This window comes from Rattus rattus, chromosome 8 (genome assembly GCF_011064425.1).
Source record: "Rattus rattus isolate New Zealand chromosome 8, Rrattus_CSIRO_v1, whole genome shotgun sequence".
Classification (NCBI taxonomy): domain Eukaryota; kingdom Metazoa; phylum Chordata; class Mammalia; order Rodentia; family Muridae; genus Rattus; species Rattus rattus.
In genome coordinates this window covers 105,705,998-105,728,277 of record NC_046161.1, presented here as the reverse complement: position 1 = coordinate 105,728,277, position 22,280 = coordinate 105,705,998, and the positions used below count along the sequence as shown (strand labels likewise).

General features: G+C 48.0%; 1 protein-coding gene across 2 annotated transcripts in view; it reads right to left on the bottom strand.

The window, feature by feature from the left end:
* The window catches only part of Osbpl10 (oxysterol binding protein like 10), a 247,782-nt gene that overhangs the window by 111,629 nt on the left and 113,873 nt on the right, over positions 1 to 22,280 (bottom strand). The window contains exon 4 of one of the 2 annotated variants that reach the window (XM_032911025.1): positions 9,385 to 9,576. The exons of the other annotated variant lie outside the window; for it this stretch is intronic. Within the exon in view, the coding sequence (XP_032766916.1) occupies positions 9,385 to 9,576 (192 nt within the window). The remainder of the gene's footprint in view (positions 1 to 9,384; positions 9,577 to 22,280) is intronic. 2 annotated transcript variants of the gene reach the window in all.

Genomic DNA, 22,280 nt, shown 5'->3' with positions numbered 1-22,280 from the left:
TCTCCTTCACCAAGGGGGAAGTTGTCGGATGCGTCCCCTGAACCTAGAAGAGACCTGATGTGACTTGCCCAAGGGCTGCACCTGGGGTTACCTCCCCCACCCCTGAATTCCTATCCCACAACATTCTCAGGTGACCACTCACATGAAGGAATCCATCAAGCCCTCATAGGATGATGACATGCCCCAGGAGTAGGTGGGAGTGGGGGACAGAAATCAGGGGTCTCTACCTCCCAAAGCAGTGGTTCTCAACCTTCCTAACATTGTGGCCCTTTAATACAGTTCCTCGTGCTGTGATGACCTCCCCCCAGCCATGTTGCTATTTCATAGCTGTAATGTCCCTAGAGCTATGAACTGTAATGTAAATTTCTGTTTTCCAATGGTCTTAGGCAACCTGAATAAAAGGGTCATTTGACCCTCAAAGGGACATGACCCACAGATTGAGAACAGTTGTCCTAAAGGCTCTACAACCTTAAAACAGAACCATCAGCTGGGGGCCAAGCATTCAAAATCACGAGCCTATGGGGGGCATTTTATTTTCAAACTGTTAACAGTGGTACACACACACACACACACACACACACACACACACACACACACACACACACACACGGTTGGTTTATTTTGTTTGGCAAGCAGGACCTCACTGTGTAGCCAAGGCTGGCCTCACGCTCAGCACCCTCTTGCTTCTGTCTTCTGGATGCTGGGACTACTGATGTGTCCCCAAGCCAAGGACAAGGCTCCCTCTCCAGGTACTAAGTGCCTGAGATGAGTCCCTGGTCCCCTGAGCTTTCAATCGTGCTAGCATCTGGCTTTCCTGGAATCCGGGATGGCCTCCCACACTGTCCCCATCCCTGGGCTGTGGAGTGGGGTGACCTTGGGCTCCCTGTTCCTTATTATCAGCCTTCCAGAAATAGCCCAACAGGTGTACTCTTATGAGGGCTAGCAGCAGGGCCACCTAGACACGGAGTTTGACAAAATGGGCCTCCTCTTGCCTTTGACGCATTATACCAAAGGAGTTCTTCTCTCCCAGATCACAACTGGATCCAAAGCTTGGCCTGTGGGTGGGGCCACCGTCCCTTTCCTCCATGGCCACCTTTAAAAGATGGCTTCCCTCTCCCATCCCCTCAGGGGATTCTCAAGAACTTCCTGTTCTTTAAGTCTTTCTTCTGTTTCTCTGACATCAGCTGTCCTATCGCTCACCCCGTAATGCCTGACACCTTTCCTCTCTCCTAGAATGGTCTCTTAGGCTTTCTCCTGACTCTCCTCATCCACCCCTCATCGGGAGACAGTGTCTCAACACCCAGCTTCCATTGCCTGACCATGAAATCCATGTTTTCACTTTTGCTTCACATCTGTTTATTTGGGACGGAGGAGGCATGCCGCGGAACACTTGTGAATGTCAGAGGACAGCTTGCAGAAGCCGGTTCTCCGCTCCCACAACATGAGTGGTTCTAGGGCTCACACTCAGGTCATGAGGCTCTCTGGCAAGCGCCTGTTACCCACTGAGCCATCTCACTGGCCTATAATTTAAAGATGGCAAATCATCACCCAACATTCATGCCACAGAGTGGGGTTGGAGTAGGTAGAGTGCCTGTCTACCATGCATGAAGCCCTGGGTTTTGCCTCTAGCATCGCATAAACCAGGCAGGACGGTACACATTGCTAATCCCAGCACTCAGAAGGTGGGGTCAGAGGAGCAAAGGTTCAAGACCATCCCCGGCTACACTGTCACGTTTGAGGCCAGCCTGAAGGCCCCATCTCAAAAACTAAATAGTATGAATGAAGTTCCACAATCCATGCTGCAGTTCCTTCTATTCGCTTAACCCCAGAGCGCACCAGGTTTTAATTCAGAGCCTGATTTAAAGGAGTCACTCTGCTCGCAAAGGGAAGATGTGTACGCTGTACTAATTGTGGTTTCCCTGGTGACAGGATGGTCTGAAGTCCCTGCTGTCGGCACAGATTACACTACCTTAAGATTAATCACCTCGGTTGGGGATTTAGCTCAGTGGTAGAGCGCTTGCCTAGGGAAGCGCAAGGCCCTGGTTGGTCCCCAGCTCCGAAAAAAAACCAAAAAAAAAAAAAAAAAAAGATCATAAAGTGTGTTAGCATGATAGTTTATAGTGGCTGCCGCTGCCGCAAAGGCTGCCCGTGAATCAGGGCCTCTCCCCAGACGTTTACCGAGTCCACACCAAGGAGGATCAGCTCAAATCATCCTGAAGGAAGAGGATCCGGAGGAAATAGCCATCTGTCAAGATGGCAGCTTAATTAAGGGGCTGTCCCTATGAGAGTCAACACGACATGACCATTCCACAAAGAAACACATATATGCTCACACAACTGGACCCACGTAAACACACATCCCCACATATTAGTCCTGTAAAAAGTTTATTGAATAATATGTTGAATTACACAGATCTGGGGCAGTTTAATCTGCCCAGTAATCAACTGCTCTCTACCCAAGGGTGTAGATTTGGAAGCAAAATAAAACTTAAAAAGTTTGAGAGGACAGGGGAGCTGGCTCATGCTTTAAGAGCACCGGCTGCTCTTCCAGAGGACCTGAGTTCAGTTCCTAGCACCCACACGGTGGCTCGCAGCTATCTCTAGGATTCCAGCTCTAGGAGATCAGACATCCTTTTATGGCTTCCTTGGATAACCCCCATATACATGGCCTAAATTCATAAGACATACATAATACACAAATTAAAACATAAAACATTCTCTTAAATGGTTGGGAAAGATGAATCCTTGCTGCTGACAACTCATTGCTGCTTAACTAAACGCAGGTGGATGCTAAACGCCACCTCTAACACTCCTCAGAGTGGCCTTCCTCAAAGCTACAAAACCTCCCCAATGAACTCCATGCATGTTCCTAAGCCTCAAACAACACAAATAAAAAACACTGTACGTAGGGAAGACGCTTTTCCCTGGGGCCTTCTGGCTTACCTGGTTCATATGCAGCTGCTAACATGAACATATTTAAGGTTGAGTTTTGTTTTCTTCAGAAATCATCTAGCATATCAGGATTTCATCAGAACCACACTGAACTTGTATTGAGATCAACATAAAGCATGTCGAAACTTGTTGCAATGAACTAGATGTAGGACAGCCAAAATGTGGGGGGTGGGGGAAAAGAGTCACATATGTGTGTTTGTATCTGTGACTGTGTCAGAACTGTGTGTGCAAGTGGAAGCCAGAAGAAGGCGCCAGGTGTCCTCCTCTATGGCACCGCACCTTGTTCCCTTGAGGCAGGGTCTCTCCTAGAGTCTGGAGGTCACACTTTTCTTGGAGAGGCTGTACATCAGCAAGTCCCAGGATCCTCCTGCCTCTGCGCCCTCAGAGTCGCTGTTATGGACATGCCTGACTTGTTCCACGGGTGCTGGGATCTGAAGCCCAGTCTTCACAATTGTAAAGCAAATTCCCAACTGCTCAGCCGTCTCTTACGCTCTTCCAGCCTCAATACTAAACATATATACAGTGATGGGCTGGAGAGACGGCTCAGCGGTCCAGCGCACCAGCTGCTCTTTGAAGAGGACTCAAGTTCAATTCCCAGCACCCACGTGGTGGCTCATGATCATCTGTAGCTCCAGTTCCAGGGGAGCCCAGAGCTTCGTGTGGCTTCCATGGGCATGTGGTACACATGTATACATTACATGGGTGCAGGCAAAACATACATACATACATAAATAAATAAATAAATAAATAAATAAATAAATAAATAAAGCTTTAAAAAATACGATATCATATGTTTCCATCATCGCATGCTTAGTAACCAAGGAGCTGCATCAAGTTTTAGAGAAACATTAGGTTCTACTAATAAAACACCTCCAGGGTCATGTGCAGGGGTCTACACCAGCACCCCTTTCTCCTCATCACAGTCATGTGACTAGACACTCACCAACATGAGCAGTCAGAGAAGGCCCAAGGAACACCTGACAACCCCAGCACCTTCGCCAGGGGTCTCCTCTCAGAGATCATCAGGTTACCTTGGCAACCGTCCAGGACTCCACTTTCCATTGTTGGAGAATTCTATCAGCTGTGCAGAGGCGTCATGGGGAAACGTGATTGGCCAGCATACCCAGTTACCACACTGTGCCCAAAAGACACCGGAGATAAGGCTCAGCCTTCAACGGAAAAACGGAAAACTGGGTGTAGTGGTACACATGTGTAATCCTAGCACTAGGGAGAAAGAGGCAGGGGGATTGCTGTGAGCTTGTGGCCAGTCTAGTTCACTTAGAGAGTGCTTGCCAAGTGACAGCTACCTAGCAAGGCAGAGTCTCACACACACACACATACACACACACACACACACTCACACACACCAAAAAAGGTTATGTATATATATAGTAGTATGTGTATGTATATGTGTATATGATACTTTATATTATATATTATATATGTTTCCATATTATCAATATTTACATTGTTAATGAAACATCCTTACCTTGTTTTATACTGTCTTTTTATTTCTTATTGCATGTGGATGCAATGCGTGTGAGGTGTGTGAAGCCAGACGAGAGAGTCAGATGAGGCTGCAGAAATATGGGACTGCCAAAATTCCATTTCTAGATTTTACATTGCAAGTAAAATCCAGGATTCTCAGAACCATTTTAAACAACACGTGCAGTTCAGTCAGACAGGCCCAGGATATAACACTCACACGTTTTCCGACTACTTCACGTGCTCCTGTCCACGTGGTAACGTGGGCATGGCTTTTATCCTACAGTGCTGTCTAGCAACTCAGTATCTTAAATGTTATCTACATACTCTTACCATGGTTTTCTTGATTTTAAATTATTTTACATTTGTTTATCTGTGTGCACCATGTTCTAACATGACATATGTCTTCAATTAAAAATAGATCTGTCCTGATAAACTTCTTCCTGCCCCCAACTTCGTGGATGTAATTCATACAGTTCCCAGCTAGAGGAGGAGACTCCCCTGGGAGGGTACAAGAGGAGCCCAGAGGGTGACATCCAGATGTGTTCCTCAACTGCTTCTCCACCTTGGTTTTTAGCACTGTGGCTCACTGATGTCGCTAGCCTGGCCGGCCAGCAATCCCCCCAGAACCCACCTACATCTGTCCCCCAGCTCCAGAATCGCAGGCACATGTCACCATACCTGGCATTTTTACGTGGGTCCTGGAGATCAAACTCAGATCCCCCTGGCAAGCACCCCACTGACTGAGCTTTCTCCTCAGCCTTTATTAATCGCAGGTTTACACACTGCCTGATACAATTTGCCACAAAACCCGGCCACCCTGTCTGACTGTCCCAACCCACGGTGGTTCTGAAAACCTCCTTGTCAGAATGCAATCCGAGAATGTAGTCCAGTGAGGGGAACTCAGAGTGCTCGTGAGAAAACAAGACGAGAGGGAGTCCTGAGACCTCAGCTTCTTCAACACACAGGATTGTTCTTGGGATCTGCTTCCGTGCTCCTCCCAGATGCAGCAGATAGGAGTTTATAAACTCCAGCTGTTCGTGGGCCGCTTTGAAAACCTGTGCATCTGCCACATGTGGTTTGTCCTTGCGACTGAACATCTGACATCCCTCAGAGTACAAGTTGTCCAATGCTCTGAGAAAAGTTGGCTTCTGCATGGGAATTTAGTCGGCCTCAGTTTTAGGCCCCACTCTCTTCCAGATTCATCCCGCCCACTAGGGCAGTAAACACTTCCTCAGTAAAGCCAGCTTCCTTTTCCTGTCTCAGTTTGTTGTTGAGAACATACCTGCCATTTATGGCAACTTCACATCTTGAAACCCGCACGCCCGTCTCTAACACCATCCTACGGAGACGCCGGGTTCTGACCTCTGGTATTTCAATTTATATTTTAGATTATAACCACTTAATCTTTTAAACTACCCCATTATTTTCACCTTCACTGTGACATTCCATTCAATATTTATTCCATTGCCTTTGGCTGGGTTATTTTTCTTTTATTCTTCGGCTGTTCAGGCACTTGTGTGTGACCATTTTTCTCCCCATTGCTTCAGTGGTCAGAAGTTTATCTTCCCTGTATAGCTGGGTTAAAACGTTATTCCATTTTCTTCTAGCTACATCAGAGATGGATTCAGTGTAATTTAAGCAGCAGGGGCCTTTAGAGTGGAGAATCCGTGACCAAGGTGCTCTTGGACAGTTTTCAAGGTGGACCTGATGGCTCGGAAGCCCAGCAGATGCTATAGAATGGTCTCCTCTCCAGCCAGGAGTAATGGCGGCCATGACTGCCAGGAACTGGAGCTTACAAACTTGTCCTGGAGCCCTCCACGCCCTAACGCTTTCTCAGCTGCCAGAATTAGCATTTATACCTCAGCCATCTTGGCTGGCTTTCTGTTTGCATTCATTCTGAGGCAGGGTCTCGCTCTGTATCCCTGGTTTGGCTGGTACTCACCGTGTCCCTGAGCCATGGTAGTGTTCCTGGTTCATCCTCCTGAATGCTGGCATTGTAGCCATAAGCTTGGTCTTGTTAAAATCAATTTTGGGATGGGAGGAACTGGCTCAGTCGTTATGAGTGGCTCAGGTCCTCTGTTCTTCCAGAAGACCTGAGTTTTGTTCCCAGCACAACCCCCTATAACTCGAGATTCAGATCAGAAACCTTCTGGTCTCATTGTGGCACTGACTTCCCATGTGCACAAGTGCGCGTGCACCCGCATGCGTGCATGCACATGCACCACACACACACAACACACACACACACACACACAATTAAAATTAAATCTTTATTTTCTAAACTGAATTTTTGGCAAACAAGACCATCATGTGCAAAAGCAACGAAATAAGACGTGCCCTGCCACCCAGGTCATAAAAACCAAACAGGAACGGCTATGAGGGTGTTTTTGCCTGAAATTTAAATTGTGTCCTATTTATTGCCCATTCATTTATTTTATTTTGAGGCGAGTTCTCACCATGTTACTCAAACTGGATTGTTCTCTATTACCTTCCTGCTCGAACCTCCCAAGAGCTAAGATTACAGCCATGTGCCACTGTCCCACCTCGGCTCCAAGGTCACAGCCTCAAATGAGTTGTAAGATACTTTGCAGTGAGGTCTACAGAAATATATGGTAATAGTGGCATTGCCGTAAACGCTGTGGTGGTTTGGATGAGAAATACCTCTCATACAGTCATGAACTTAAACGTTTGGTCCATCACTGTGGTGCTGGGTGGGAGGTTACGGAACTTTTAGATCTTGTAGGAGGAAGGACATCACTGAGGATGTTCTGAGAGCTTATAATCCTGCCTGTCCTGTCTCCCCTTCCCCTTTCCTTTCCTCTCCTCCTCCTCTTCTTCCTTCCTCTTCCTCTTTTGGATTTTCATGACAGAGTTTCACTGTGTAGCCCTGGCTGTCTTGGAGTTTTCTTATTTAGACCAGGCTGCCTCCAACTCAGAGATCCACCTGCCTCTGCCTCCCAAGTTCTGAGACTAAAGGGTGTGCACCACTACTGCCTGTCTCTTTCCTCTCTCTTCTCATCTTCCCCCCCTTTCTGTGTGTGTGTGTGTGTGTGTGTGTGTGTGTGTGTGTGTGAGAGAGAGAGAGAGAGAGAAAAGAGAGACAGAGACACAGAGGGGAGACAGAGACAGAGACAGAGAGATCTTCCCTCCCTCTGCAGCCCCCCTCTCCGCCCCCAATTCTCTCCACTTCCTATGTGTAGGTAAAACTGTGATCAGCTAGCTTCCTGGTCCTGCCACCCTGAGTCTTGCCTTTCAGGCCATTATGAATTCCAGCCCTATGAAACCCTAAGCCAAAATAAGAGCCTTCTATAATTTTCTTTTGGTTGTGGTATTTTAATCCCAGCCACTAAACACATAGCTACCGTACACACTGTACAAGAATTCTAACTAAAGTGATACTGACAGTTTCACTGTCAGTGAGGAAATGATACAATGGGAACCTGCCTTAAACATTCTCCAGCCTAAGGTCGGGGGGGTCTAGCTCAGTGGTAAGTGTGGGTCTAGCCCATGGAAGCCCTTGATTCAAACTCCATCCAAAAAAAAATTTCTCTATCATAAATAAAAACCCATGTTGAGGCAGTCTGGGGGTGCTACTCTGTTGGGAGAGTGCTTGGCCAGCATGCATGAAGCCCTGCACCAAACAAACCAGACATAGAGGCTTATGTCTATAAGCCCATGTATGCACACGCATACTGCACATCATGTATGCACATGCATACTGCACATCATGTATGCACACGCATACTGCACATATATACGCATAAGCAAAATACCCATACACATGAAATACATCTGAATATGTTAAAATAGAATTCCAACTCCGTACATTCCTCTTTGGAGGCCATATGGAATATAGGCGCATCAGGCCTGAGGCAGATTCTTGACCAGAATCAGACCGAGGCAGTCTGAGATCAGAATACTGCCTGGCTTCTGACGTGTAAAAAGTAAAGCGCCAGTCCTGCCTCAAATGTCCGTGCGGGCCATCCTTCCAGGAGCCAGGGCAAGGGCTCTGCAGTCACAGCAGGGGAGGGGACAGCAAACTGGGCAGGACCAGAGAACGCGGGCAGCAGTTCTCAGCATCTGACAGAAGTCAGGCAACCAGGACCTACCCGACTCTAACACAGTCGGCTGTCCTGATGGTCAGGAAGGAGGACAGGAATACCAATGGTCTCATGGCTTCCTGGGGGCCTCACACGAGAAGACGTAAGACAGCTTTGGGGCTGAGATGTATTCAGTTGGTCAAGTGCTTGCCTAGGCCACAGAGAGTGTTGGGTTTCATCCCCAGCACTGTGCAAAACTGAGCATGGCCAAGCACTTCAAGGCAGAGGCAGAAGAAAGATCAGAGGTTCCAGGTCATCCTCAGCTAATATGGGCTGGACTACATGAGTCCCTGTCTCAAAAGCAAAACCCAGCAAACTCTGGTGTCCCTCTCACTGCATAGCTTCCAAGTGAGCTCGGGACTCCCACAAGGCAGGCAACAGTGGCTTTAATGTTTATTCCCTTCTAACGACTGCAGAGTGGGGCTCAGAACCACAAAGTGAAGGAGGAGGCAGGAGCTTCCCAAGGAGAACAAAGTCAGCATCAGGACCACCATTCCCGAGGGTCAACCATTCCCGTGATGCTTTAGGGCTTCTCCACACGTGGGTCTCATCCTAGCTCTGAGCAGGAGACTTTAATCAACAATGCTCCTTCCCAGGCAATTTAGCATGGGCTTCTCTGCTTTCTGAGCTAGGATTGAGGTCTCCTAATGACTTGCTTAACCTCCCAAAACGGCAGTGACCATCATTATCTTCTCGTGTGGGAAAAATAGCTGCAAGCAGGTGGCTGGGAGAGTGTTTCTGCTCTGTGCAGGGTCAGAAGGAAGAGGTGCCACTAGGGCCATAGCCACAGTCCCCAACTCCCGGGAGGTGGGCGGGCATATAACCCAGGAAGAGCAAGGCCTACCTCTCTGACTTCGTGAAGCTGGCCGGAATACTGACTCTTGGCTCTTCGGGCAGCTGCAGGCGACTTGTGACGCGTGACTGAGACAACTCCGGGGGCGCCCGCACTGAGATGTCTCTGGCTACAGGGAGACGCAGAACTGGGTGTTCCATGGGGGAGCAAAGTGAGGCTTCGGCTGCGGGAGCCTGGAGTAGTCTAGAACAAGCAACAGGCATCAAAACTCAGCAACTGGCCCACAGAACGTGACTGTCGCCTTTCACACGTGTGGGCTCTCGGATTCCCCCCAATCTGTTTAAAAGGACGTAGGCGTCGGGGAGGTCTACTTGTACTGCGTCTGAAACCCATGAGGACCCAATTAAAGAAAATGTCAGGGGTAGCGGTGGTCCAAACCTTTAACCCCAGCACTCAGAAGGCTAGCCTGGGTCTACACAGTGACTTCCAGGATAGCCACGGATAAGAAATGAGTGACACACTCCTGCTGACTTATCCTGTTCATCTCTAATGTCTCTGTCCTTCGCTATGGTCATGGAGAGCCATCTCCCAAGTGCCATAGGCTCAGAACCTCTGCCTCTATCCTCATGGCTTCCTCTTTCGGGAAGCCCTTCCCCTCCAGGATGATCCCCTCCATGGAACCCTAACACTGGGTTTAATGTTGTCTGGTCCGGGAAGCAACTCCCTAGCTCGCTCACCAAGCTCGCTCCCTAGCAGTTCCTGTCTGCTTACCAAAGGCATTGATTGCCTGGCTCAGAGATTCTCTCTTCATCATCTCCATATCCCAAAGCCTGGTGAACAGTGATTTATTTTTAAAGATTTATTTATTCCATTTATACAAGTACACTGTAGCTGTCTTCAGACACACCAGAAGAGGGCATCGGATCCCATTACAGATGGTTGTGAGTCACCATGTGGTTACTGGGATTTGAACTCAGGATCTCTGGAAGAGCAGTCAGCACTCTTAACCGCTGAGCCATCTCTCCAGCCCCGTGAACAATGATTTTAAGTGCTTAATAAATGTTGAACTAAGTTCTTTATTTCATATGTTAGCCAAAGCCTATGTTTCGCCCTATAGTCTTTACACCCCACCTCTATATACCCCTATACTACTATGGTCGCAATTTGAATATATCAAAATATAATCATTTGAATACTAGCGGGATTCAAATTACTAATCAGTAGTGAAGATTGTGTTTCAATTTAATGTAGACGAACTTGACAGCCAGTCTGAAGAACAAACCTGGATTCGTCTCTCAGAGGAAAGGCTCCAAATAAATCAAAGAGGTTTTGAAGGAAGAAGAATGAGAGGCCCTCACAGAAGGCAGCATGCAGGCAAGGCTATGAAAGAAATGCCCTGGTAAATTTGTCTACCTAAAGGTAAAAATCACCACAATCACCACCATAAAGTCAAGGGGAAAGTAAAGCTGTAAACGTTCATTAAGTGAGCCAAGCAAAGAAGCAAGTTCGCAAAACAGAACAATGAATGACCCTTAAACTGGACCAAGGAGTAGGTCCCACTGTGTGCACCGGAAAAAAGCTTAGCTAACATTCCAGAGTTCGAGCACACAGTCGTCAATGGAGCCTGATCGCAGCAGATCTGCTCCCAGCATCCTCTCTGAGCTGCTACAATCCCTGGAATCCGTCCTCCAGTCAGACCTGCATGCCGGAGGAACGCTGCGTCCTCAATTGATGACTGCAGCGGAGTATTTCATGGCGGAGGCTATCAACAGTGTGAAGCATGTTACATAATGGAATACCACTGAGCAGGGACAGGATGCTGAAGAAGACCCCTAGCCATTGACCTTGAGACAAACTCTGAGCTGTACAGTTAATTGTAAGAAGCAAGATGCAGCAGCCCTGTGCCAAGTTCTTGTGGAAATCCAAGGATCGTTCTCACTATTATTCAAAAGAATTCCTTTAAACTCCCCCCCCCAAATATTTTTTTTTAAAGATGCACACACCAATCAAGTGGAGATATTTATAAGAGCCAGACACGATGGGGAGAGCACAGAAGGCAGGAGGTTTGGTTCCACAGCTTGCTTGCGTTCACTTCGAACTGGGGGAAGGGATCTGCCTGTTTGCAAATTTTGAATTCCATGGGACAGCTACGTTCTTGCTACCCAACCTACGCATCATTTAGCCTGAGGAAAAGAAAGGCATGTGGGTGACATGCCACATCCCGTGGTATAATTATCAACTAAGTACTTACTGAATACCTACTACGTGCTTAGCAGTATCCCTACTGGGGAAGGTCAATGACAGGCACAAGATGGCTGGTGTTAGAAGACACGCAGACAGGGACAGGAGAGATGCATCAGCGGCTGGGAGCCTTTGCTGCTGGTCTAGAAGACCCCAGTTTGGGTCACAGCACCTGCTCGCTCCATAGCTGCCTGTAACTCCAGCTCCAGGGGACCCAATGCTCTGTTCTGGCCTCCGTGAGCATCTGCACGCTTGTGGCATGTACTTATACAGACACATGTACACACGCATACATACATAAAAATAAATCTTAACGGACAAAACACACAGATCAGAACATTCACATGTACACTTTAAAAAGAATGCAGTTCCGGCGGCTGGGAGGGTGCAGGCTGGGTTGGCAGAGTGCTTACCGAGCACGCACAAAATCCTGGGTTGATCTCCCCACACCACGTGCACCAGGCATGGTGGTGCACACGTGTAATGCCAGCACTCAGACGGTACAAGCAGGAAGGTCAGAAGTTCAGGGTCACCCTCACCTACATAGAGAGTTCAAAGCCAGCCTAAGCTACAAAAGGCTGCCTCAAAAAAAAGGGGGGGGGGATATAACAAGATGTTAATTTGAGAATAGAGTTGGAAAATGTCAAAAAAGTAAAGACAAGCTGACCTTAGCACAAACAGATGTCCCGGGACTGAGGGGATATCCGCGTGTGTAAGAAAGCTTGCTATGTGAGCAGAGAGCCTGAGTTCGGCTCCCTACCACGCAAGGACTCTGTGTAGAGCGGTGTGTGCCTGTGGCCCCAGGGCTGCAGTGAAGAGCTGGGATGGCTGCTAGGACCTGCTGGCCAGTCAGGCTGCCCAAAAAAGAACAAGGCCTAGGTTCAGTGAGAGACTCTGAAGGGAGTGGGTCACGGTGATGAAGCAGGAAGTCCGGGTACTTCTCTATCTGTGGTATGTATACAGGTACACACACAGGTGCATTCACACAAAGGTACAAACAAGAGTACACACATGCAGGTACACACAGGTGCACACACAAAGAGGTACATACACATAAGGAAATGTATACACATACACAAACGAGAGTCCATACACACAGGTGCACACACGCAGAAGTACATACACATAGGTATATACATATACACATACACACACACAGTTATACAACATAAGTACACACAGGTACATACAGGTGCACATACATACAAAGGTACATTCATACACAGGTATACACAGGTGTGATACACACACACACACACACACACACACACACACACACACACACACAAACCAACAACAACAATGCCCTAAGCTGAAACTTTGTTTTTTAGAGAGTATTTATTTTATGTATATGAATACACTGTCTCTGTCTTCACACACACCAGAAGAGGGCATCGGATCCCATTACAGATGGTTGTGAGCCACCATGTGGTTGCTGGGAATTGAACTCAGTTCCTCTGGAAGAGCAGTCAGTGCTCTTAACCGCTGAGCCGTCTCTCCAGCCCTGTAGCTGGAACTTGATGGCACAATAGGAAGCAAGGTACCAGAACACAGGTTGATCCTGACCAGGCGTCTCCCCTCTCCCCCGTCCCCACCCCCCCACCCCCATCCCCACAGGCTGGACCTCGGACCAGGGAAGCAGGCGCTTTGTAAATGAACAAGAGAATGGAGAGTGGTGTGGGAGCTGGGGTAGAAATCACAATTTTGGGTTGCTTTGAAATGCTGAAAGAGTTTGGGAAGGACCCCAGGATCTGGTATGCCCATAACCAGGAAAACCCAGGTTGGAGCCTGTAAGTGGCTTAGAAGTAGTCACATGTACAATGGCAAACAGAGGTGGGAAACCTCAGGCCTTCCCCTCCATCTTTTCTTCCTTTGGAGTGTGGAAGAGGAAAGAGAAACGTTCCCTCATCCCGTGACAACTGTAAATTTGCTCAAGTATTAAGAGTCTGAAGAAAGACACTGGCTGTTTGGACGGCTTACTCTAGACCAACAAAACACGGAGTCCCCTGGGTCACGAAGCCAGGAAGACAAGTTTTACTTCTCCAGCTGTTCTTCCCCCAGCCATGCGACCTTGGGAGAGTTATTTAAGCATTTTCATTAAGTATCAATTTCCTGATCTTTAAAAGAGGAATAATAGTATTGACCCTTAAAAGCCCCCGTGAAGATGAAGCCGTATCGGGCCTACGAGGCACTTAGAGCAGGCCTGACAAGTGGGGGCCTCACAGCCTGCATTCATTTCTTCACATGATTTAAAACTCAATCAGTGAAGAGAGTATTGATTTTTTAAAATGTTAAGTTGCTTAGTACAAAAGTTAGCAGCCACTAACTTCCTTACTTCTATGAAATCAAAGTGGTGCTGAGACCCAAAATATACTTTAATGCTTACATGGCCAGCTACGAGATATCAAAACTATAGAATACGTACATGCACATGCATGTGTAAATGAAAACACACACACACACACACACACACACACACACAAACACACACCACTAATGGTTTTTCAAGGTAGAGTCTCATAAAGCCCAGGCTGGCCTCAAACTCACTGTGTAACTAAATACTACCTGGGAATCCTGACCCTCCCCCTCCTGAGTGCTGGAACCACAGGCGTACGCCACCACGCCCAGTGTACGCTGTCCTAGACGTGGTCAGACCATACAAGCTAAGCAAGCCCTCTACCAACTAAGCGGTATCCCCACCCCTATTTTGCTAAATTTTGAGTAGAAATGAAGACCCAGCAAAAACTAAGGAGTCCATCGCTTGGGAAACTCAAGAATTCAAGGCCAGAAGAGATGGTGGCTCAGTGGTTACAGAGGACGTGGGTTCAGTTCCCAGTACACACATGGTGGTCCACAATTGTAACTTCAGCCCTATGGGATCCGGTGCCCTATTCTAGTCTCCATGGGCTTCAAGCACACATGTGGTACACACATACATAGCTTATCATAGCATACACACATGTGCACATGCATGGGTGTGTATATATGTGTGTGTGTGTATACATATATACATACATACATACATAAAATAAAATACTTTTTAAAACAAGAGTCAAAGCCAGTCCAGGTTATACGGAGATCCTGACTCAAAAATATATCTTGACCATAAATAATCACAAGAACTACTACCTTCTACCCCAATGCTTTTACTTGAAAAACAAAAATCTTGGAAAGGAAGTCAGCTATAGGGTTCATAGCACCTTCCCAGAGCAGTGTCAACATGCTGTATTTACCTAGGAGGCCGAGCCGTCCCCTATGGCTAACCACAAGGTCGTTATTTAGGTAGCGGCTGTCATTTAAATCCATGTGGTGAATTTGAAGTGGGGGTGGGAGAACGCGACACCAAAACCAAACACCTCCTTGCACTGACCGTGGGGTCCTCATGGCTACGCGCACACTAGGGCTTCCTGTAATGGAACACCAGTGGATAAATCTCATGGGAGACAGAAGAGGGAGCGTGTGTGGCAGGGGAGCTGGTAAATTACAGACGATACAAACGAGCAAGCCTTTATCCTGCAAATGTCATCAATGCGTACCCCTGCTACTAATTTAAACAAATATTAGCTGTCTGGGGAACAACATGGCAGGGGGTTCTTCCAAATATTTACTTCAACTAGGGCGACTGAAAATGCCAAGCAAGCCATCTGGAAAATTCTGAGTTGAGAGTGATGGCTCCCTAGAAGGATCGCCCCTGTGTCCTGCCATCAGAGATTTGCAGGCTCCCTGCATCCCTGCCCCCCAGTAAAAAAAAGACATGCCGGCCAGATGCAAGGAGAGGGCATGAAAGGGACAGGCGAGGGGAAGAGCTGGTGGCTAAGAGCTGTTGTAAGCAGAGCTGTGTGTTTTCTCCATTCTTGACTGGCTCCTAATCTAAAGTTGCGAAAGGCATGTTCAGGCGCCTGCCCTTTCTTCCCCACACGCACCAGCAAAGCTGGCATGGAGGGAGGAATGCTGGGAAGGGAAAGGAATTGGTATCACAAAATAAAAGGATCCAAGCCAGAGGGGATAGCAGTGCCCCGCCGTGGGAATGCTGCCTGTCACCTTGGCAGGATCTAGAGCTCTCTAGAAGAAGGAAGTCTGCGAGGGAGTTCCTACATTAAGGTAGAAAGACCCATGCAAGCATGGATGACACCATCTCCCAGGCTAGAGACTCTGACTGACCAGGAGGAGAACGTAAGCCAAACATCATTCAACACTGTTTCCTGTGGGTAACCAGCTGCCTCCTGCTCCTCGCCGCCATGGACCATGCATGTCCTCAAACTGTAAGCCAGAATAAATCTTTTCCTTTGTCACAGAGATGAGAAAGTAATGGATTATCTTATCTAGGAAAGCTGAGATCCTGGCACCAGGTCATATCCAGAGGCTGCTCCTGACGCTCTCTAAAAGTCATTTAGAGAGCACGAGAGACAGAGAGAAGCAGGGAAGAGCACGCTCCTGGTGATGGCCAACTCTGACAAACCCAGGCTCCATCCCTTGCAAGCGGAGACGCAGAAGAAGGGGGCCTGGGTGTTTTTAATCTCTAAAGGTCAGCCCTGCCTCCCTCGTTTGAGAGATGGAGAAGGAAAGGAGACACCGTGCAGGAAGTGCGTGATGCTAATTGACATGCCAAGAATCCATCCCTGGTGGTAAAGCCAGGCTTCCAAGAACCACTAAGCGCGGACGTTCATGCTCTGTGAATCAGACACACGGGGGACACCGAGATGTCAGTAGGTAAAGTGATAACAGAATATCTTAATAACAAATCACCATAAATACTGGCGAGGATTTGGGAAGGGAGGCTGGACTTCCCTTGGGAGGAATGTGGATTAGCGTAGTTACCGTGAAATCAGGCGCCAAGAGTCCTCAAAAGCCTAAAAACGGAACTAACATGTGAGCCAGCTATGCGGCTCTGGAGTGTGCATCCAAAGCAATCAGACCAAGCAGATGGCCACAAGGGAACTTCCGTACGCACTCACGACGACAGTACTCACAGCCGTCATGTGATAGAGCCAGCCTAGGTGTCAGTCAACAGCTGAACATAGAAAGAAAACCTGGCATGTAAAACAGAATATTACTCATCCGTAAAAAAGAACGGAAGTGTCACTTGCAAGAAAATGGATTATCACGGTAGGTGAGGTGAGTCTGACGGGCAAATATTTCGGGCTCTCATACGTGACACTTATTGAGAGGGATGGGGGCAGGTGGGGACTGGGGTGGGGGGTTTTACAGAAGAAGAAGGGAAACCAGAAGGAAGAGGGGAGGAGAGAAGGTAATGGGGGGATTAATGTAGTCGATATATCATGGACACACATGGAAACGCCATAATGAAACCCATTGTTTAGTACAAAATATACTTGTAAAAACATTTTTAAAAGCTATAAAACCAGTGAGCCCACAATACGGCCAGCCAGGTGATGAATTGAAAAGAGCTAAAACCATCCTCCGGGCCTGAAACTTTAGCACAGAGCGGGGAGTCGTCCACAGTAACAGTAAGGACGGTGGTACACGGGCATTAGTGTCAGACCTTCGGGGACAAAACCACCGGTTCACCTGAGAAAGGGCTGAGGGTGTGGAATGGCGGATGCCAGGTGGTGAGCGGGGCAGCCGTGGTGTGGAGACAGCAGCCCTCCCCGCCATCCCGTGACTGGTCTGATGAAAATTCTAGGATTGTTTTTTAAATTTAGTAATTCAGTGAGCTCCATCTTATGAACAAGAGAGCCAAAAGTCACAAAAAGACAAATTAACTTAGAAAAAAGGAGGGAAGAGACTCACACCATTGGATGAGTAGACACGCACTTACACAGACACGCACTTACACAGACACGCACTTACACAGACACGCACTTACACAGACACGCACTTACACAGACACGCACTTACATAGACACGCACTTACACAGACACGCACTTACACGCACACCTGCACGCACACACTACGATCTACATGTGTGTGCCCCATCCCGCTCTAATTCCAACTGCTGCTATGCTTTAAAAACAAAAAATACAAACAACCGTCCCTCCCCCCACCCTGGTCATCTGACGAATATCGATTTGGAGAAGAAAAGGGTTTATTTCAGCTTATACATTTAGGTTAAACTCCATTACTGAGGGAAGCCAGGCCATTACGGTTGGAAGCAGAGCCATGGAGCAGTGCAGTTTGCTGGCTCAGCTTGGGAGGGGGCAGGGCGGGGGAGGAGTTGAGGGAGGGGGAGGGGGAGGGGAAGAGGGGAGGGTTGTTAAAGAGTCCATGGGAATGGTGCCGCCCACAGTGGGCTGGGCCTCTGCTGTCCGTTACCAATCAAGACAGTCCCTCATGCTAACAAGGCCCTCAAATGAGCCGCCCTTCATAGGTGAGCCTAGACTGTGTCAAGCTGGCAGTTACTCCTAACTTGGAGGTGTTGCGTTTGGGAAGAGATGAGGCTTCCTCCTCAGTAAAGGTGAATTACTCTTCAGCAAGCCTGCAAGGTGGCCACCAGTCTACACCCGCCTCCCTAATGGCTGAGCCAGCCCTGCGGAGAAGGGGAACTTTTCAATTCCATGCCTCCCTGAACATACCAAGTCTCAGGAACTGGGGCAATCAGCTCATTAGGACTAAGACGGTTTACATTTTCAGACTGCTTTTTAACGAAATTATTCATAAGCGCAGAATGGGTCGCATGCTTACAGATGTCAAAGACAAAAAGAGGACACACCACTCCTCCCCTCCTTAGAAGCTAACCAGGAGTCCTGCTGCCCTGTCTTCTCTCCTAGAGGGTGATGACTCAGCACTCCAGGCCAGGACCACACAGTAATTACTCTGTAGATGCCGATACTGGAAGTGATAGGAATACAGCAACCCCTAGCGATGATTCCTCACAACCTCACTTTTAACCACCACCCCTGCCCTGAAGAGCAAACACAGAAAACCTCAGTGCTTGGGACTGGAGAAATGCCTGGTGGTTAAGAATGCATATTGTTCTCATAAAATACCCAGTACCCAAGTTGGGCAATTCACAAGCACTTGGGCAACTGACTCCCTCTTCTGTCCTCCTCAGGTACACATCTCTCTCTCTCTCTCTCTCTCTCTCTCTCTCTCTCCCTCTCCCTCTCTCTCTCTCTCTCTCACACACACACACACACACACAAAAACAAAAAAATTTAAAATTAAATTTTTAACCTTTTTTTTCCCCCCGGAGCTGGGGACCGAACCCAGGGCCTTGCAAGCACTCTACCATTGAGCTAAATCCCTAACCCCTAAAATGAAATTTTTAAATGAAAATGTTCCTGTAAATAGCTTTCCCCTCATGCTCCTGTGGATACCGCCTTACCCATGCTCCTATGAGTAACCCCGCACTGAGCCCGAGCCCTATACGTTCACAGGTTCTCAAGGACGGGTTCAGTGTTGGTCTAGTTTTAGTGCTGTATCTGAACAAATAGAGATTTGCTCACATCTCCCCAGGAAGTATCACAAGACCAATTATACACAAACACAAAGTGTCCCAGACTACAATCTGGTACAACCTTAGCTAACACATTATTCTGGGATTAAACACACACTCAGTGAACATCTCTCTGTGCCAGGCTGAACAGAGATAACAGAAACACAACAGACAGAGCATCTCTCTGTCCCAACCTTGTGGAAGCAGCTTCGGAAAGAAAAAGGTAAACAGGTCAAACATGAGATGATTTTCAATTATTACAAGACAAAGCAGAAACTGATAACCAGTTAGCTTGTCCAGTGTCACATGGGTGGCTATGGGAGAGCTCAAGAGAAGATTTGAGTTCAAGGCTGAGATGACAGTGGCTGGAAGATGGCTCACTGGGTACGTTCTTACCCTACAATCACGAGGATCAGAGTTCAGAACCCCAGAAATCCAATTAAGTGTCCGGTGGATGAGGTGGTCTGCCTCAGAAAACAGGGATTCCCCAGAGCAAGCTGGCTAACCAGACTAGCCACATGGGTGAGCTCTGGGTTTGATGGAAAGATTCTGAACAGTGAGATAGGATGATTCCAGACATCAACCTGGAGCCTCCACATGCACATGCAAACACATGCATGCACAATCGCATGCATCGTCGCACATGCATGCATGCACATACACATGTGCACACACACATTAAAAAAAAAGTCTGAGATTCACTAAGAACTATACTGTGCTATTCATGGACAAACCCCTGGGGAGAAATTCAACCAATGCAAAAGTTCTGGGATCAGGCCCCCTGGGTGCTTCTGAAGAGGGAGTAACAGAGAAATGAACAACAAAGTAACAAAGTAACAAAAACAGGCAAGGCACAGCACAGGGCTTAAGGTCACAGAGATGATGGCTGGGAGAGACCAATTTTGCTGAGAACAGACCTGGACCACAGGTGTGCTTAGCACTGGGCAGCCTACGACAACCTTACACGCACCCCCAGCCCTTGCACCCCCAGCCCATGTGCCTCTAGGTCTGAAATTGAAAACTACAGACCATTGCCGGGTGGGCATGAAGAGCTGGAACGGCTGAGGGCTGACGAAGGCAACAGGGATGTTGAGCCAAGGAGAACAGTGGGTCATTTTCACACCAAAAAATGCTTTAGCAGTGCTCTGGAGAGGGGCCCCCACTCTTCCCCCTACCTCACCCCATCCACCCAGAAGGTATTTTTACATCAGAACAAAAGGCAAGTGTGTGTCTGGGAGTCCTCTAACCTCTACCTCTGCCAGGAGAGACAAAGAGGCTTCTAGTTTATGGTTAAACCTCAGTCTCCCACCACAGGGTCAAACCAGCCAGAGGAAGGGAGCGCCCAATGCAATTCTAAGGCAGATGGTTTCAGAGAGCAAATTTGATTTCCTTCAAATCAATAACTCATTTGTGACAGGAGGCACACCTGTCTGCTTAGAGATCATTATCTCCTTCCCAAATGCTTGAGCACATGTTTGGAAGCTCACAGGGACACCTCTTCTTGTGCATTATAATATTTGGTGCTAAGAAAGAAAAAAAAATCGCATTGTAGACAACGTTCTCAGGCTGAAGCTGGGGAGAGAGTCCTATGGAGTCCAGGCAAGAGAGACAACACGGACACTAAGCCCAGATCAGGGGTGTGACAGCACAGGTGGGAAATCTGCTGATGGCCTGGAAAGATGGCTCAGTTGGTAAAATGCTTGCCTTGCAGGTTTGCAGACCTGACTTCAATGCCTAGAACCCGTGTGACAGGCCAGGCATGGTGAGTGAGTGTTCACGACAACATCACTGGACTCCCTGACCAGCCAGCCTACTTGTTGAAGTTCCAGGCTAATGAGAGACCCTATCTCAAGCAAATATGAAGGTGTCTGAGAAACGACACCCTGTGTTTGTTCTGTTATTGTTCCACATGCATGCCCACGTATGTGTACCCAGAGGAACATGCATGCTCACACACATACACACAAATCTGCCAATGACTGAGGTTCCGGACAGGAGCACCATACTAGCTCCATGGGGATGACCACTGGAGGCTCCTGAGACCTAACACTGCTGCACCACCCCCACCTTCCATGTCTTCACAGCCAACCTCCCTTCTACTACTGTGGAGGTTTTCTTTTGAGATATGGTCTTGCTGGGTAGCTGTGATGGTTAGCATGTGCTTGGCCCAGGGAGCGGCACTATGAAAAGGTATGGCCTTGTTGGAGGAAGTGTGTCACTGTGGGGGTGGCCTTGAGACCCCCTCCTAGCTGCCTGGGGATGTTGAGTCTGTTCCTGGCTTCCTTCCAGTGAAGATGTAGAACTCAGCTCCTCCTGCACCATGCCTGCCTGGATGCTGCCATGCCCCCGCCTTGGTGATAATGGACTGAACCTCTGAACCCGTAAGCCAGCCCCAATGAAATGTTGTCCTTTGTAAGACTTGCATTGGTCATGGTGTCTATTCACAGCAATAAGACCCTAACTAAGACAGTAGCCCAGGCTGAACTTGAACTAATAGCAATCCTCCTGCCTCAGCTTCCTGAGTGCTTTGGGAATTCCAGGCATTTCCCACAATGCCCATCTTCCCGTTCCTGGTTCTGTTGCCCTTTTCATACACAGTCCGTGGTTAGACTAAGTGGCTGCCTTCTGCCTGGTCTCATTCTCACTGAGGTACTCCCTCACAGGGCAGGGATAAACCAGAGCTCGATATGTTAGTTACCAGAAGAGTGGTTTCTCTGTGAGGCACGGGAGTCTGGAAATTTTTAAGAATCCAAAATCCAAACAAAACCTGTGAGTACCCAAAGCTAAAAAAGAATTGTTGACAGACTTGGTTTGTTCTCAACTCAGTTCCGACTTGAAAAAGAACGGCTAGATCTCCCTGCTTAGATCTCTCCATTCCACACCTAGAACTTGAGACAAAAATGATTTCAGGCCCGACCCTCTCTGTTCCAGTTGGGAAACGGGTGGATCTGGAACACGCAACAGAGTTGTAGGGTACGCAGGACTGGCCACAGCACTGACCGAATCTCTCTGTGCAGTATCTGCAGGCTAGCTGAGCTTGTTTAATTACATAAAGAATCAGACTTTAGCCAAATATTTGATACTGTGGGATGCAGCAAGGTCTGAGGGTCTGACTTTGTAAGTGTTAATTCTGAGAATGCCACTTCAGTTTTAAAAATGGAAGAAGTGCATTGCTCAGTGGCTAGGAGCACTGACTGCTCTTCCAGAGAAGCTGGGTTCCGTTCTCAGAACCTACGAGTCAGGTCACAACTGTCTGTAAACCCAGTTCCAGGGAAGCTAGCGCCCTCTTCTGGCCTCCGTGGGTACCCA